The sequence below is a fragment of the Anticarsia gemmatalis genome, chromosome 10, assembly GCF_050436995.1.
Source record: "Anticarsia gemmatalis isolate Benzon Research Colony breed Stoneville strain chromosome 10, ilAntGemm2 primary, whole genome shotgun sequence".
Lineage (NCBI taxonomy): Eukaryota > Metazoa > Arthropoda > Insecta > Lepidoptera > Erebidae > Anticarsia > Anticarsia gemmatalis.
The window spans coordinates 685,815-703,799 of record NC_134754.1 but is presented as its reverse complement, the minus strand read 5'-3'; the positions used below and the strand labels follow the sequence as shown (position 1 = coordinate 703,799).

Below are 17,985 nucleotides of genomic sequence, written 5' to 3'. Positions count from 1 at the left end.
GAACAAATGATTTGATTTGATTATGAAGTTATGGTACGCACCAAGTGACTATAGTAAGCGTAGGTTTCCAACGTAATTTTTATTTTATGGACATTAAAATTAAAATAAAGGACACAAGAAGGAACAAAAACACTTAACCAACTTTATTAATAAAGTATGAAAGAAATATTAAAAACGAACGATCTCGCAAATCGTTATACAATAAACGTCAAAATATCTGTTTTATTGTAAGATAAATAGTTTGTTAAAACTTAGATAACACACATTCAAAAATGCATTTAAAAATGTCAAACAATACATAAATACTGTCTGAAAAAAATCATAAATCATAAGATCTAAAAACTTGCATCATTAATATTAATTCATCAAACGAATAAATTAAAGAAACTAGGACTTACACAATAGTCAAAAATACATAATAAATAAGTACCAAACCGTTACATAACAAAGATCACAGATCTCCATATATCAAAACACTAGAGACAATAAATTCTACTTTAATTAACTCTTTTTTTTTATTTAAAAAATCTTCGGATAAAAATCTCTCAGTATTAAACAAGGGTATAAACTTTCTATTTGTCAAATTTTGCCAAAATCCACTTGGTGCCTTTTGATTTAAAGACTTATAAACATGTAACTTGATATTCTCTCAAATCGATTTTTATTTTTTTTATCAGATTTTTATTATCAGGCAGATGAATACAGACGTAATACTACTCGTTTACTCGTACGTACTCGGTTTTTAACTAACCCTGTTATTTTTCACTTTTAGCTTCATAAAAGATGGGTTTTAATTATAAAACAAAATAATCGTACGGGCAGGGCAAGACTCGATCTTGATAATATCTAAAGTCTCGTTTGTATATACCTTCCATAATTAAATAGCAGGGTAGTGAACAGTGTATTGGCAGCATCAAAAATAACTAAATAATAATTTCATCAAGATCATTATTATTTACATAACTTACCTATACCGTATCATTAAAACATTAAATAACAACAACAGTCTTAACAGTAGGTGTTCTCCTATAAGGTCTACTCCTAGACCTATAGTTCCCTCTCTTCCTACACCTGCCTCCTGCACACCGCGGCTTCGTGACGTCATTGTACACCCTCGGAGGCTTCTTCTTCTTATTCTTAGGATACGTTAAATATTTCACACTACTCTCTTCCTCCGTATTATAATTATTCCCTTTATTCGCTTCGTGGGCGTCCAGAATATCCTGAATACTTTTATAAGCGTCACTTTCTTCAGGATTTGTAACTCCATAGTTCAAGTAAGGCTTAAAACCTCCTATGCTTTTTGGAAAGTCATATTTTTCCTCGTTATTCAGTTCTTCCAAATGTTTTAAATAGTTGTAAGTATCTGGGTCGTTCGTTTGTGTGATCGGTTTGAAATTTGAGTAGCTCACGAAATTTATTGCAGAAGTTGCTGGTTTCTTAAAGAGCTTTAACGACTGTTTTGTTAATAGATTATTGTATCTATCCCCTAGGTTATAAGAGTCAAATTGGTCTGCATCAGGGTCGTTGTAGTTGATCAAGTATCGTTCGTTCTTTTCTGAGGCATCTTTCTTCTTTTCATTAGTGAATGTGACGGGTGCAGGGAGTGTTTCGCCGTAAATATCCCGGTCTGATGTCTTGCCGTACACTTGCTCGAATACCTTGTAGTCGTCTGTCCAGAATTGTTCTATACCTAGAAAAATAGAAATATCTTAATCTGTAAGCTTTAACCAAAGAAACTGTACGTCACATAAATAGTAGTAAATATAGTTAATGACGAAACTTCTGCTTAAAAAAACAACCACAGCACTCCAAAAATAGCGACTTATTCCTACATTTTCATATTATTAGGTACAAACGCAAACGAAAGTAACTCTATCTGTTAATACCTACAATTAAGGAATAATGTAATATAAATTTGAAAACAGCAATAATACTTTGCCCAACCCAGGAATCGAACCCGAAACCTTATGCTTAACAGTCGTGCACGCTACTGTGAAACAGAGGCAGTTGTAGCTACTTGTATAAGAGAGAACTCAAAGATAAATATTGAACGAACGTGTTTGCTCTCAATGTAAGTAGAAACATTAAATGAAAGTGATTGAGAGTACCATCTCATGGCGATATCGTAAACACTCACTAACAAATCACTGTGAACTGGAATGAAAAGCGAAATCGCGAAAGTGCATACACGAAATCATGATGTTCGCAAGTTTTACTGCTTGTATGAAAACGTTATTTAATATAGTGGTCATGTAACTGTTTAAAGTTATTTTAAACAATTTCTTTAATTTTTTTTTAATTTTTGAACCATATATAAACTCTTAGCTTGATCACCACGTCACTACCAGTGCATATAGAGGTCGTGGGTTTGATTCCCACATGGAACCAATATTTATGCGATTCACAAATAGTTGTTGCACTTTGTATACGTTGTTTGTATGTTTGTAAAAGTCCTTTAGTATTTTTTTTCGGTAAAAATGCTTCAGGAAATACAATCCGTAGGGCTGCCTGCCGTATTGTATGAAATTTATCATAGAGGCAGTCAAGACTACACTTCACTAGAATAGCATACTCTGTTATAATAGGATTCTATTTCTTCTCCCCATTGCGTACCTTCAGATGCGTGCTTATAAAAGAAACACTACATTTTCTTAAGGGTCAAACTATCAACACATCACCAATAGTTCGTTTAACTAGTCACGGCGATACAGACAAACTTTCGTACAGCAAATACGTATTATATCACAACTTATTTACTTTCATATACATCACATGTAGGTGAATACGAAAACTTACGTTTTATGTCAGTCATTGAGTTTTATAGTAATTGTTATGAAACAGGGCACGCATTTCCGAAAGACTTTTGTTCCGTGACTATGCAGTTATGTTTCCGGCTGTTGTCGAAAGAATCGCGGTCAGTGTGATTGATTTGATTACAATGTGTTGTGCCACATATTTATAGCTTTATCATCGCGTTATGTATTATGTTATGTAGATTCAGCTGTCAGGTTAAGCGCTAAACTTAGTTGTACGTTACCGGTGTGAATGATGTGTGTGAGTTGCTAACTACGTAAAAGTAGGTCCCGAAAATATAGAAAGATATATATTTTTTACAATAGTTATAGTAATGTTTGTTTTCTTTGTTATTTATTGGTTTTTACTTCATTGTCTTGTCTTGTTGTACCTAAATTAAAGTCTGAGTGGTAGTTACCTACATACTCTCTCGTTTGGACCAAGAGTTCCTAATTTGCTGTCTAGCAGTCCGCACTTGTCACTACTTATTATAAAACAGAGCTTGTTACTGTCTGTCTGTTTGATCGTGATAGACTCAAAATCTACTGAACGGATTTGATACGGTTTTTACAAATCGACAGAGCGATCGATACATTTTTTTTGTGTGGGCTAATATAAAATTTAGGAATAGTTGTAATAAACATACAAACAACGGACACAAAATAAAATCAGACCCGAAGCAACTATTTGTGGATGGCATAAATATCAGAATCTGTTCCTTGTGGGAATCGAACCCACGACTTCCCGACGCACTGGTAGTGGCGTGGCGAGCACCTTAACCACTGCACCACAGAGATTACGGATAAAAACTAGAAGCACATACCAGATGGCTTAGTAACTCCACCTCCACCGTAGACCATCACAGCGAGCAGGAGATACGACGCCAGCTGCATCTGCAAGTTACGAGCAAGTTGTAGCACTCAATTTGATACTACGAATCAGGCATTTAGCACATTTACTGAATGAGAATAGTATATTGTATGTACAACCGAAAACAAAAGTTATTAGAAAAATCTTTTTTTTTTGTAGCGCTTAAGACTTAAATATATTTATGAAACTATTTCTTACTACTGTACTATCGGACAACGTTTTCAAAAGTAATACTTTTGACCCTATGCTTTATTTAAGAAATTACAAAATAATGTTTGAATGAAACTCGTAACAAAATAAGTACCTACAAAATTTAGGAAAACAGGAAATAGTCATAGTATTTTCCTTTAATAATTCTTAGTGTAGTAACTTCAGATCCGCGCATTGAAGGGCTACCAATTCTCAGCCGGGTTTGATTTCACTTTCTTACTAATAAAAATCTGATTTTTTTAAAAATAAAGCTCATAACGAATAAATTTTCATCGATATTTTGACTAATTATCATATTATGATCTACAGAAAATAAGTGGAAATATTCCAAAAAAAAAATATTTTGACTGTACTTATAGTTTAACATTATATTTCAGACCTAATTATCTTCCTAAATAAATTTAAAATGATAACAGTCCTTACCTTGTATATTCCGAGTAAACACAGATACAAACTACATGAGCACTACGTCACTGGCGACTCCGAACTTGCACTGGCGCAATGAAAGTAAGACGAGATACAAATGCAGCATCCTATATAAGCTTGCTGATCCGCGGAGTGGCGCTGCGATACAAAGTACCACCTCACTACGGTGAATTGGAAAATGTATTTACTTACAAATATAAAACAGTGCGTTACTGTATTACACGTCGTTATTGAGAATTCGTTATAAAGAAGCAATAGATATAGACGCCTGACACTCAATTGTAGATGAGTAGAAACCATTCAAACTGTCCAAATGTGGTTAAGGTACCTACTTTCCTATGGTTTTCTATTTAAGCCATACATACATAGTTTGGCCATTGATCTTGCCGTATTAATAAAGACACACACCAGATTTTGAAAGAGAAAAATTATGTATGAGTTTAATTCGTTTAAGGTACGAGGAAAATTAATAACTGCGTGTTTCTATTTTTTGTTTCCTTTCAGGTGAATTGTAAGGGCAACAACAAAATCTCATCTCTTTGATTTACAGAACATAAACTCTCGATCTTAGAGCAAATATTCGTCGCAGCAACACAGTAGTAGCCAGCGTCCGCTAGGGAAAGTCAAGTTCAAGCTCCTAAGCACGTCCTGCCACGCCCCGCGGGACCACTTCCACCTGCAGCTACTGACTACTGGATCTACCTGTACTTGGAGATTTCCCTCTGAAGTAGCCACCAGTTATGTGCGTAGGTACTCCCTCTACACACATGCGTCTAACACCTAACATAATAAGTACGGTTAATGAAATCATCGCACGCATACAATATCCAGCAACAACAGGAACTGTAGTATAGTGACATATGTACACCAATACATTAGAATGTTCTCAACAGTAATCATAGCTTTTAAACTTTCACGTTGTATGTTTATTAAAGAATAGAATACGGGTATTAACCCGAACACGCATTTTACCTTGGAATGCCTGACGTTTCGGCGCAGGCTAGATTTGGTAAGTTTGGAGCGTTTAGTTCTCAGTTTCCGTATTCTGTTAATAATTATAATTTTCAATAGCAGTTCGGTGTATGGTAACGTGCCCGGCATTCTTGGGCTCTTCCCATATTAAATTGAAAACATTGAGAATGGTTAAACTGGTGTATTAGGTACATACTTCTCTGCTTACACCTTCAGGTATAAGTGGCATGATTTCATATGTGTGAATCTGTGTGATCCAGTGTTCTTAGTATCCGATGTTTATATCAAGCTCAAATGAGAAAATAGCTTGATTTAGATAATGCTTTAAAAGTAAAAAAGCGAAGAAAATTGTATGGCAGGTATCAATTACCAACAGAGTCTACTTTCACTTAAGTATAAATAATTTCCCGGATTATTTCGATCGCGTGCTATCTTAACAATGATAATGAGACTAGTTTGTTACAATAAAAAGTAACATTACAAGATAGGTCGTGCGAAAATTTATTTTGACGGCCTCCGTCACCCTGTAGGTGATGTGACAACGTTACTGTTGGAGGCGTAGGTTCGATTCCCACACTGAATCATTGAGTTATTATTTACTTAATAAGAACCTATTACCTATAGAAGACGCTTAAATATCATTGTAAGGCTTACAGAGAAGTGTACGGATCTATATAAAATCTATCCTAAACGTATTTCACAACTCTTTTATACCCTAAAATCTGCCTTGTTTTGTATTGAGATACTGTGCAAACATCTCAAGAAATACATAAGTAAGTACAATACCTAGCGACTATTTACCAGAAACGGCGATTTAGATATAAACTTAACAATTCAATTAATTTCCAAGCTAATTAATGTTACTCAAGAAACAGACAGCATGTTTGACGGTTTGGCGACCATGCTTCATCGTACGAATTTGCTGCGCAGTCGCGAATACATTGATTTTCATCTAGAGTTGCATCGCTGCACATTCCATACAATCATACAGACGCGAGAATGTATGTGTTGTTGACTGGTAAATATTATTTACTTACGTAACACATAACTCACAACAAAATTACATAATAACGTCCCTAAATTGCTAAATGAATTGTCGAATTGTCAGTACGATCGTAATTTCATAAATCTGTAACCAACCTCTTTCACGAATCCAAGTCTCTTTGATGCTTAGCAATAGTAACGGAACATTAAAATTACCGGGATGAGATCCAAGCAATTTAAATTTCACGCCTCAACGAAGAAATCTTTTACCCGACCTGCTAATGCTAGCTATAATATGTAGAAAAAAAACTCCAACGTTTAGACCCATGCACCTATTAGTAAATAGCATCTCTGCCAACCTCTTATAGATTACTCGCGTGAAGGAACTAAGGCGTAATGAATCCAATCTCTCGACACACGAGCCGGGAACCGCATCAGCTTTCACTGGCTACGTGACTCGTTTCCGTAGAACAACTATACTTACACCTAACTATAACTTGAGCTAATTTTATAAGTACTGTAACTTCCCAACCTTTTACGAACTAACGCCCGCTATAGAAAGAAAAAAATTTAACCCTTTACATAGTCGATACGTACGTACTTAGGTATGTATATCAATTTTGTACCTATAATCTTGTTACGTATCTTCTGTTTTTTGGACCTAACACTATTCAGGCTACAACCGCCCCCACGAAAAGCTCTAGCCTCGCTAGCAGAGCAGTATCGTCTCTTTCCCCCGTTGGCCGTTGGGTACCTACCTATACTCTGGATATCATACAACTATATTTCTTTAGTACACATAACTACATTAGCTACCTATTTAATGTTTCTTTGGAGTTAGAAACATGATGCTGTGGATCACAAGGTCTCCAGTTCGATTCCCGTGACCTTACGTCACAAAATTCTGAGTTTTGTTTTGTGTGTTAACACCAAATTTTAAAATAACTATTTCATGGGGTTTTAATAAATACAACGAGTTGGACGTAGCTACATTTTATTATTCATCCATAAACACGACATCAAGAACAATTATGTTATTATAGAGAAACTGAATTGTAAACGAAAGTATAATTAAATAATAGTTTACAATTATGACACAGTCGCAACTACAAAGTTTATAAAATAACCACAAAGAATCACAACGGCTGTGGCGTAGCTATGGTATGGCTAGGCGGAGCCCCGAAGCTCAAGGGGCCCCCGGACTCTGAGCAATAAACTATTTTTAGGGTTCCGAATTAGTAAAAGTGGGTATAACTGAGTTTGCGCTGTCTCTCTGTCAGTCACCGGGCTATATCCCATAAACCGTGATAGTAAAACAGTTGAAATTTTCACAGATGATATGTTTCTGTTGACACTATAACAACGAATACTAAAAATCTGAATAAAATAAACAAGGGGACTCCCATACAACAAAAGTGATTTTTCTGCCGTTTTAATAAAAAAAAATATTGGGTTTTCTAGATCAGTGTAGTTAGGCCTTAATTTATTCTTTGGACCCCTACTTAGCTACTCCACTGCACAACGCCTCACAACTGTAACCATACGTCGTTATTATATTAAGAAAAGACTTAAGTTTTTTTAAGAGCTATGAGTATCATAAGTATACAATAGGATAGAAAAGTAGACAACATGAAAGTACACTTATACTCTCTAGAAAAACACCTGTAAGTCGATCAGGAATGTTATGGAGCTCCGTAATTGTATATCCGAAATACATTTTTATCCGTAATTGTAACTATCAGTTAAAAGTTTCAGATAAATGGCAGTGTTTAAATTGATAACGTAATCAATTCGTATTATTTACTTTAAAAAAAAGATCTCCAAAGTTTGTTTCTATAAACGCAAGTAGCGATAATCCGAAACAATTTCAAATCCGTAACGGAAACTGATGTAAACTTATCAAAATATAATTATCCAAATCCGAAATTTCTTCTCCATAACATCCCTATAGTAGATATATCTTTACAAAGTTGTTGCGTTTGATATTAATTTAGCACCTATTCAAATATGTACCTACATAGTAAACGTTGGGATTTTAGTCACAGCACTATGTGCATTGATTAATACATTAAGAGAATTTATTAAATAAAGAGACCATCAAATATAGCTTGTTTTAAATTGAGGTAGTTAAATAAATATCCAAACGAAATCCGATTTCAACACTGAAATATTCGACTTCTAAGCTCAATAGCTTAAAAGAACTGCATGGGCTGATTAGGACCAAGAAAATACTTAATGAGCCTAAATATTTGTTTGTTTAGTACAAACTTTTATAATTACTTAAAACAATTTTACAAGTCAGTCTTACAATGAAGTAACGGAATAAAATACTAAAATATTAACCACATAATTGCCACTTGGCACAGGTATCTCAAACCATGGTCTTCACCATAAAAATTATAAAATAAAAACACTATTTTATAACAAAATCAAGCCTTTTTGCACACCAACCCTTAATAGGAGACATAAAAATGTTATCAGAAACAAAAACAAATTAAATTGCCACATGAAAACTACATACATAATAATGTAGAGGCAGTCAAAAATTGCTGTGTTGAGACATATCACTCAACATCCTTTGTGGTAGAGTGGTCTACAACAATTACAATTTCCATGTAATTCTACATAATAAAATATGAACCAAATCTATAAATCATTGGACTCAATTATTCTCAGTCACATTGGTAACAGCAATTTGGATCTTAGGCATAGCATTCGTTGCTGTATCAATATCAATTTTCAACTCTCCCAAACCAATATTTGGCACGGCTTTCTTACACCGCTTGAGCTCATGTTCTTTAAGCAATTGTACTCCGGAATTGCCCTGCATCTTCACAATGTCCTCCAGCCATTTATTGTTACTGATACTGTCAGGCTCATCGGGCTGAAACAGTTTTTTATTCAGCTCTTTAATCCTCTCGATGTCTTTACGTATCACCTCCTCACGTTCTTTTTCTTTGGTTATCCTTTCAACATCCTTATCGTCCATTTGTTCAACGAGAGTTGGTACCGGACTGTATGTTCCTTCATCAATGTCAGCCATTGCTTTGTTCATCTTGTCTAGTTCAGACCACTCGTTGGTTGAAATCGTAGACCCTGAGGTTACAGAGCCAGGACTGATAATGCTCCTAATGCTGGCTATCTCTTCATGAGCAGTTTCTGGGTCTATCTTGTACAATTGTAGATTAGTGCAGCCGAATGGAAATGCGCACGTTAGGTTTTCACACATCAGGAGCTTCTCGCCCATGTTTATGAAGAATAGTTTAAGTGCTGAATTGCACGCTGGACATGTCTGAAATAAAAATATATTTCATTAATAAACAAATTATTATAACTCAATAATATCTTTTTGTTAGTAATACAAGGTACATTCAACAGTCATCCACTTTTACTACAATATTGCTTAATACTATGAATATAAGCATAAACTTGCTAAATTAAGTACCTGTCCAGCTTCAAATTGATGTGCCTGTAAAGCAAAAGAAACGGAATATTACACACCATTTCTTGCTTCCGCTTTTACATTAAACATTCAAAGTAACAATAAATTTTCTCAGATAATCGGGAACTAGGCTAGTTTAGATTAGTACCACATCAACAGAGTGTGTAATGTATGTAGGTATTAATACTATTACCAAAATTAGTGTCAAATTACTACCTACAGCTTAAAAATAGTAAAATTTTGACAGTATACTGCACAAAGTGCATGCGCCCATAGCCAGTTGCACTCACTGGTCGGTAAACGAACAGTGGGTGAAGCGACCATTGGCGCGGTCATTCCATAGATGGGTGACCACATAGTGGTATTTGAACTGGACGTCTATGTGCTTCAGAGGGCACATTAAAAGTCAGTCCCGGTTGTTGTCTACTCAGATAACAGTAGTTAAGCCATGTCAAAGGCCTCTCGGGCGGCTACAACAACTTTGACACTAGGTTGACCACTAACCATACGACAAACAAACAAACAAACAGTGCCAGACACTCCTCACTCCCAATCTAAATGTGAATAAAATACATTATGTTCTGCTGTACTCTGAGTAAATTCAGAAGGATGTCTATTCATTATCAAGTTAATGTAGTAATTAATAATACAATAGTACCTATGCGTATTGTACAAGTTACTGTACATATCTACCACATTGGTTACTACACCTGTAATGTTTTGGCAATACTTAGTTTCAGTTTACAACTATTAGGATAAAACAGGTATTAGTTACTAATTTAGTTTTTATTGACAATTTTATTCAAGAGCGGAAAAACCGCGCCATACTTACAGTGGAACTGGAAGTGGATGGTAAATCATTCATTGGGGTACTTGTACTCTCCATCTTAACGTAATTACTTAGAACAATTTATTCACCACTTCAGAAGAATACCAAGACAAATATAACGATCTCACATTATAAACAAGCATAAAACAAAATTTAGTTCAGAAGATTGATGACATTTGAAAAAGTGCAGCAATGCAGTAATATTATTGATTTTCCATTTTCCCTAACTTCTCTTGAAAATGTTACCAGTTAATAATAAAAAGTACCTATTAATAAAATACTTTTAGAACTTGTTACAACGATACACACTAGTGCGCAGTATACTACTTATTTCTTTGTCTCAAAATGTTAATTTCGCAATGAATGAGTAATATTTTTGTTTTTATTGTGTGTTAATATAACCCTTTAAACTGGTTCAGTCCCATTGTTACGGGTAAATTGCGACAGTCACCACACTGTTAATTTGACAGATATCAAAAAACGTTTTATTCTGCAATCTAAATATTCCATTTGTAAGCAAAATCCTGAAAAGAAAAAAATGCAAACGCTACTATTAGGAATAAAAATCTATTGGTTCTTCCCAGCGACGTTTATGAAAGTCATGTCACGATTGTGAAACCACCTACTGTATTTATCTTTTCATTGTATGTCGTTTTTTCTTATACAGAAATGTTTTCTTTAAGCTGTATTTTGTGATCACAAAGTAAGAGGAAGCCCAATTTCTTATAGTAATTAACGATTTGCTGTTATTATTTTACTCTATTTAATCCATCTGCGAAACGAAACGTGAAACGCGTAGTTCTCGGTCCTTTCGGCAATCTGTCAAACGCATTTTCTTTCTGGTTCCTTCGGACTCGGTTAAATCATAGTCAATCTATTTCATTACCGGATATATTGCGGTTACACCGTTTTATTGCCGCTTATAGAAGTGCAGTGCTGTAAACTTGATTTACTCAGTAAAAACTACTCGAAATGCCTAAAGCAGTGTGTGTAATCAACGGCGACGTGAAGGGCACAGTCTTCTTCGACCAAAAGGTTTTTTTTTCTTTTTTTACCTGATATAATTACGTTTTAAAATGCGACCTTGACGCGCAAGACTAGGTATCTTTAAGTATTCTATATCAATAACTTGTGGAAATAAAAAAATACACGAGCTAAGTGGCTACTTGCCTACATAATCTTATCTCGCCGGTATACGGTTCTAGAACACATATGAAATGTAAATAGTTTTGCATAAGTAGGTATTTGCCGATCGCTGCGTACATTACATTGCAATCTTGACATTTTAGACCTCATGAGTGCTTATGCTTGTTTTATTGTGCACCAGCTAGTTAAGTGGAAACATATTTCGATATGATTTCTAAATATTTACATAATAAAAAATACTATGATAGGAAGTATGACATTTTCCTGTTCACCTGTACCATTAGGAAACTAGACTTTAATCTCAACACTTTTAATATCATTACTCTTTGGCTCATAATAATCTGTGTTTTATATTTTCAGGATGAGAAGTCCCCTGTAGTGGTCACTGGTCAAGTGGAAGGACTCCAGAAGGTTTGTATAAAATGTTATTAAAAAAAACATGTTGCATGCAAGCAATTGATTTTAGATGTACCTACCCTTTTGAAATTGATTGGGTGGACTTTCCTCAACAATTACAGTTTATTTAATTGTAATTCATACCCTTTTTTGGTATGCTTCATAAAGATACAGTATGAGAATTAATTTTCTAGTTCATATTTATGTTGCATGTATTTATATTTGGAGATAATAATTGATTAATTGGTAAAAATGTTATTACATTTTTATACTTAGTGACTGTAGTATAGGTACTTTATCACCTTATTATGTATGCAATTTAAATTGCTATGCATATTTAAACAGTTAAGTGGTGTTTGACTGACTGACCTATTTCAATGGAAAAACACACTTATGTACAAGGCCATCAAAAGAAATACAAAGACCACAATGAAATTTAAGTGATTTAATTATAATTATTAATCAAATTTTTTTTTCCTAATAAAATGCTTGCCAATAGCTAGTGCTATTTAGAGGCTTAACACATCTTTAAGAAATGTGGAACATAATTTGCTATGGAGTATTTCCCTCTTCTGGAAAAATACACATGCACTTATAATTGCAAACATACATAACATACCTAAATAATGAATATGGAAAATTATAAAAATTCTATATAGTAGTAATCAGTTATGTAATGTCCGCACACCTGTTCATCATACATACATTATTATCATGCCTTTAATATCTATAGGTGTATAAAATATCAAGCAAGCCTATTGCCATATCAAGACACAATACCAAATTCCAGAGTACTGTTGAGAATAAACTAATATAAATGAGTAAAACACTTATGGTGCTGTTTTGGATTTGGGAATTGATTCAGTATCCGCTGGATATACATACCACTCTCCAGAAGCAGTTTTTTCATTCCGTTCATCATAATAAATAGATATTGCATCACAAAACATAGGAAAAAAGAAACTCATATAAGTTTCGAGTGCAAATATTTTTGAACATGTGGATTATAGTAACAGGAAAGTCGCAACATATTAGGTATATGTTTAAAAATAAATATTTGTTTAAAAAACTCATGATTACAAGTTAAATATTATCTTAGTATAGATTTATAGTAGTGAAGATTCATTCTGATAAAAATGCCTGTATTTAAAAAAAAATTATGTATTTCAGATTGATAAAAAAATATTGCAATTTATAAAGTTTGAAATGGTATGTGTTGAACATTGTTATGAAATATTGATAAGCTGAGTTTCATAATTCATAATTACGAGTGTGTTGTTTACTGTTCTTATCTTTATGCTACTTTTAACTTTCTGTGATAGCTGACCTATAAAGCCCTGCTCAAGTTTATTGTGAAAAATAACAATGGTTCTACAATATTCAACTAGTTATCTCCTTGTAACAGTTCAGCAGTATACCTATATAAAAAAGCGTATAAGACAGACAGAATTGCACATTTTGCTGCTATGACATTCTTTGTTTTTCTGTATATTCACATTTTACATTGTAGGAATCCTACTTGTTCAAGAAAGTACTAAGTCACTTCATTGATAAAGTAATCAACTATAGACTGAAGAAATTATTTTTTAAGACTAAGTTGCTTAAAATTAGGCATAAATATGACTTAAAAGAAAGGATTTATTTCGATTTGAATTTCTATATTTTCGTTCAATTTAATAAAGTATTAAAAATATGTTCAACATCTTAAAGATTAGCACAAATATAAGTCGCACTGAAAATGACACTGCTATTTTGACGTGTCAATAGGTATAACATTAATATACACAATCATTATCAAGAAGTACCACGCGAGGCGAGGTCACGGCGATGTCGTAACTACTCCGTTCCGTACAGAATACATTAATATTATCAATTCTAATTAAAGGAATGCTATCACTGAGTATGAATTGAATAGAAAGTTGGTTGTTATTGTATGGCTTTATTTTTTCTTATGGTGATAAGAAGAAAATAGTAAAATTTTATTTCATGTTATGTATTTCAACTATTTCCGGGCAGTCACTTTTCCCATACACCTACAAGGCTGTTAAAATAATATTGAAAAATCTTGCTAACATTAAAAGTGGTTAGGGCTCTGTACATCCTTCTAGTGCCTAAACTCTTAAGAGCACAGCCTTAAGTCTGTTCACCTTTTTTAGAAAACCGAACTAAGTTTATTTATCGTTTGCCTATAAAGTTATTGAGTAAAGATCTCTTGCTTTTAGTTCCAGTTGTTGAACATTGACCAAAGTTCACACCAACCAAATTAAGCCGATTAACTATTCATCAAGCTAAAATAAACCTTATTACTTGCAGGGTAAGCACGGTTTTCACGTGCACGAGTTCGGCGACAACACGAATGGATGCACGTCGGCGGGCGCTCACTTCAACCCCGCTAAGATGGACCATGGAGGCCCCACATCCTCCATCCGTCATGTTGGTGATCTCGGCAACATTGAGGCCACAACCAACGGTGGAATCACCAAGGTATATTTCTTGTTTTACTTTTTTTGGTGTCTACTAATTTTTACGTTAATAAATTTTAATATTTACGAGAAATGTTGTCTCGTAAATATTAAAATTTGAACCTCGCAGAGTAAGGATGATGCAGTAATAGGGTAACAGAGTAGGTATTTAATTTAGGTGTTCTTGTATTTCAAAAGTTATAAGATGATTTCTACCTTACTAAACAAAAACAACAATATTAAGATGTTTGTAGTACCTAAAGCATCGTAATTTCAACTGTAATCCATACTTCCATACTTAATATTATAAATGCGAAAGTAACTCTGTCTGTCTGTCTGTCTGTCTGCTACTCAATCACGCCTAAACTACTGAACCAATTTGCATGAAATTTGGTATGGAGATATTTTGATACCCGAGAAAGGACATAGGCTACTTTTTACCCCGGGAAAATGACGCATTTCCCGGGAAAATTCAGGTGGCGAACGAAGTCGCGAATAACCAATATTATAATGACATTGAATTAACAAAAATCCGTTGTCATGGCAACTGTTTTAATGGCGGATATGCCTTAGCGCGACTTCGTTATATTAAGAGATTTAAATAATTTTGAGAATATTTTTCGTGAAAAAAAGCATATTTTATATCATCACGCTACGACCAATAGGAGCAGAGTAACAGTATAAAGTGTTACAAAAACGTGGAAAATTCTGACCCGTTCTCTCTTATTGTGACGCAAGCGAAGTTGCGCGGGTCAGCTAGTTCATCATATTGTGTTTAAAACTTATTCTTACTATTTGTTATTCACACCAGTTAATGTATATTGACAAGTACTATAAACAGGTAGTTTATTCAATAAATATCGTTAATTTTCAATCGAATACTCAAACAAACCATTCTTTTTACAGGTGTGCATCCAAGATGAAGCCATCTCCCTGGTCCCCGGACCCAACAGCATCATTGGCCGTACCCTGGTCGTCCACGCGGATCCCGATGACCTTGGCATGGGAGGCCACGAGCTGAGCAAGACCACTGGCAATGCTGGTGCCCGTCTTGGCTGCGGTGTCATTGGCTTGGCCAAGTCCTAAATATCTTGTATATACTGTCCTTAGACCCTCCTCTTATTAGTATTAGGGTACACCTTTTCGCTTTCGAAGCTGTTAGATGTCTCTTCTGTAATATAATGCGAACTAGTTTTGCATTTTATGTGGTTGAGATGTAGAATTGATTTGAAAACATCGGTCATGTTATTTCACCATCTTTATAATGTGTTAAAATTTGTACTGTACATCAAAAGGTACTATTTTGTCTTTGTTTTTAAATCAATTCTTGTAAATGTATGTGCCTATGTGTAATCTTTTGGATGTCTAATACTATGTAATCTATCAGGGTTTGTAAGGCAAGGCAAGTTTGCATATATCCTAACTCGTAGTTAGAAAGTAAGTCACATAGATGTTGTATTTATTTATAGCATTCCTGGCATATCTCAGTGAACAAATGATTGGAATTGTTTTTAATTTTTTATCTTCGGTGCAGGGCACGGTGTATTATGTCGTCTGTACATGTTTCGTTTCAATAAAATATAAATTGACGTGTTTATTTTTATTTTTTTTTCCTTCTGCAAGGCAATACATACTCATTTTTTCTTTGAATGAGAACAATTATTTAATCTTTCGTATGCCAGAACGGAGGTCTGCGCGCCAATTTTTGAAGCTTCGTAAGCCGGACTGAAGCTCTGCGCGATATAGACGCACCGCGCGTTTAATATGACGCGGCAGATGGGACATTTTTGATGCGGCGCGGGCCCGGCATAAAAACCTTTGGCAGGGACAGGTACCCTCTGACAGGTTACCTCAAAGGTAGCCTTGGTTACATATTTCAGTACAGCATATCAAAAAGTTTCCATAATAATAAGACATCTTGAATTTTGAAATGTTAGCTGTGCACTCGAAAGTATGAAAGTGGGTGCAGTAAACAATAGATTATCTTGATTTTTAACCACTCATACTAAAGTGTGGAAGATGACCATTATCAGTTGTTTATTTGTGGCCCTGTTTATTAGAAACAAGTGAATAGATCATGTGCATAATATATGTAATTTCTAGATGGTTAAGAGAAATAAAACATTCTTATTCTATGAATACTTTAATTGTCCTATAGAATACTCAATATGACCTTGCTGTGTAAAAAATATAGTACAAGATGAATCATGAGCTTGAAACATTTTAGGACTACTTTTGTTCCATTGCCATAAACTGTTCTCATCACTTTGAAGACTTATTGATGCCCAGAAGTTATCCATCTCTCTTGATTTTATGTACTCATTTAATTCTTCACACAAACTGCTTATTAACAATGACGGTATAAAACCTTTGACGATGTACACTGATGTTCTTGTAGTTTTCAATGCATTTATACTTTCCGGTTGGCTGTAAGAGCTTATGTATGCCTCTTTCTGGTCTAATTCTGCTTCTTGTGCTAGCATTCCAATCCATTCTGCCAATTCGTCACTATCAACGTCTTTAATTGCTGGTACTTCTGTTATATCTGGTGATATATTCTTTATGCTCAAAGAGTGTACTGTTACATTGATATCTCGGTCACTGAAATACTTTGCAATAGATGACGGACAAATATCTTCATTGTTCGGTTTCCATATGATATAAAAATCAAATAATTCAAGTTTACTTAACCCAGAATTTATTTTTTGTTTATGTTTTATAGTTTTCAGATCAATATTTATTTCGTAATAGTTATGAGGTCGTTTAGTGCCTTCAAAACCTAATGTTTGGTAGATATAGTCAAGAATATGTAGTGTTAGTACACCGTCTGGCGTTATAGCAGCACAATTTTGTATAATACAGTTTCGGTCGGCAGTTAAACAGTAAATTGTACCATTCTTGACAAAACTTTCAATAAAAACCGGCTCTACGAATTCTGTCAGTGAACATTCTGATAATTTGTAGTAATCGGTGTCTTCTGAGACCATTCCTTGAATAGAACTTGGCGGCTGTATCTCATCAGGACACGTAATGATTAAACTTTTATAAAAACAGTTCTTATTTACAGTGTTTTGTACCGATTCTATGTCTTGATGTTCGCGCTTTGATTCCATAACTTTTGGCGGTGGGAAGTTCCACACTTCTGGGCACAACATGTTTGCACTTTGTTATTATATCCAGCAAATATTTAGTTTTAACTTAAACAGATCTCAACTAAGTAAATAAACATAACCCAACTTTTCGGTGTAACTATAACCTCAACTCTTGACAAGGTTGTCATTTGACATTGACATTTCCAATTACGTTTCGTTATGCGTGGCTCATTCGAATCAAGTTCCTGTACAAGTTTATGTGAGTCGTAAAGCGAAACTCTTACTATGCGATACACATTGTCGTGGTCAATCATATGTAGATATTTTGCATGTGACTAGATTTATATTATTCGATTACCA

General features: G+C 34.3%; 4 protein-coding genes across 5 annotated transcripts; 1 reads left to right on the top strand and 3 right to left on the bottom strand.

The window, feature by feature from the left end:
• Positions 1-121: 121 nt before the first annotated feature.
• Positions 122-4,397, bottom strand: LOC142976002 (uncharacterized). The gene is made up of 3 exons (XM_076119182.1): positions 4,300-4,397; positions 3,620-3,689; positions 122-1,693 (listed from the first exon to the last, which is right to left on the bottom strand). The coding sequence occupies exons 2-3, from the start codon at positions 3,687-3,689 to the stop codon at positions 990-992; spliced, it is 774 nt and encodes a 257-aa protein (XP_075975297.1). The 5' UTR covers positions 4,300-4,397; the 3' UTR covers positions 122-989.
• A 2,838-nt stretch (positions 4,398-7,235) lies between these two features.
• Positions 7,236-10,751, bottom strand: LOC142976140 (uncharacterized). 2 transcript variants are annotated; one of them, XM_076119384.1, is made up of 3 exons: positions 10,533-10,751; positions 9,704-9,727; positions 7,236-9,550 (listed from the first exon to the last, which is right to left on the bottom strand). In XM_076119384.1, the coding sequence occupies exons 1-3, from the start codon at positions 10,584-10,586 to the stop codon at positions 8,921-8,923; spliced, it is 708 nt and encodes a 235-aa protein (XP_075975499.1). In that variant the 5' UTR covers positions 10,587-10,751; the 3' UTR covers positions 7,236-8,920. The 2 variants fall into 2 exon arrangements, with proteins under 2 accessions (XP_075975499.1, XP_075975500.1); XM_076119385.1 differs by lacking the exon at positions 9,704-9,727.
• A 592-nt stretch (positions 10,752-11,343) lies between these two features.
• On the top strand, positions 11,344-16,128 carry Sod1 (Superoxide dismutase 1). The gene is made up of 4 exons (XM_076119519.1): positions 11,344-11,564; positions 12,036-12,086; positions 14,385-14,555; positions 15,440-16,128. Exons 1-4 carry the CDS (start codon positions 11,502-11,504, stop codon positions 15,617-15,619), a joined length of 465 nt encoding a protein of 154 aa, XP_075975634.1. The 5' UTR covers positions 11,344-11,501; the 3' UTR covers positions 15,620-16,128.
• On the bottom strand, positions 15,856-17,962 carry LOC142976234 (ribonuclease P protein subunit p40-like). The gene has a single exon (XM_076119516.1). It carries the CDS (start codon positions 17,686-17,688, stop codon positions 16,666-16,668), a length of 1,023 nt encoding a protein of 340 aa, XP_075975631.1. The 5' UTR covers positions 17,689-17,962; the 3' UTR covers positions 15,856-16,665.
• Positions 17,963-17,985: the final 23 nt, after the last annotated feature.

Bases quoted from the DNA above. Each gene is read 5' to 3' on its own strand.
- LOC142976002 (XM_076119182.1), bottom strand. From the start codon at position 3,689: ATGCAGCTGGCGTCGTATCTCCTGCTCGCTGTGATGGTCTACGGTGGA. The intron at 1,694-3,619 runs GTATGTGCTTCT...CTATTTTTCTAG, and splicing joins TGGAGTTACTAAGCCATCTG to GTATAGAACAATTCTGGACA.
- Sod1 (XM_076119519.1), top strand. From the start codon at position 11,502: ATGCCTAAAGCAGTGTGTGTAATCAACGGCGACGTGAAGGGCACAGTC. The intron at 12,087-14,384 runs GTTTGTATAAAA...TATTACTTGCAG, and splicing joins AAGTGGAAGGACTCCAGAAG to GGTAAGCACGGTTTTCACGT. The intron at 14,556-15,439 runs GTATATTTCTTG...TTCTTTTTACAG, and splicing joins CCAACGGTGGAATCACCAAG to GTGTGCATCCAAGATGAAGC.
- LOC142976140 (XM_076119384.1), bottom strand. From the start codon at position 10,586: ATGGAGAGTACAAGTACCCCAATGAATGATTTACCATCCACTTCCAGT. The intron at 9,728-10,532 runs GTAAGTATGGCG...TTTGCTTTACAG, and splicing joins CATCCACTTCCAGTTCCACT to GCACATCAATTTGAAGCTGG. The intron at 9,551-9,703 runs GTACTTAATTTA...TTTTTATTTCAG, and splicing joins ATCAATTTGAAGCTGGACAG to ACATGTCCAGCGTGCAATTC.
- LOC142976234 (XM_076119516.1), bottom strand. From the start codon at position 17,688: ATGTTGTGCCCAGAAGTGTGGAACTTCCCACCGCCAAAAGTTATGGAA.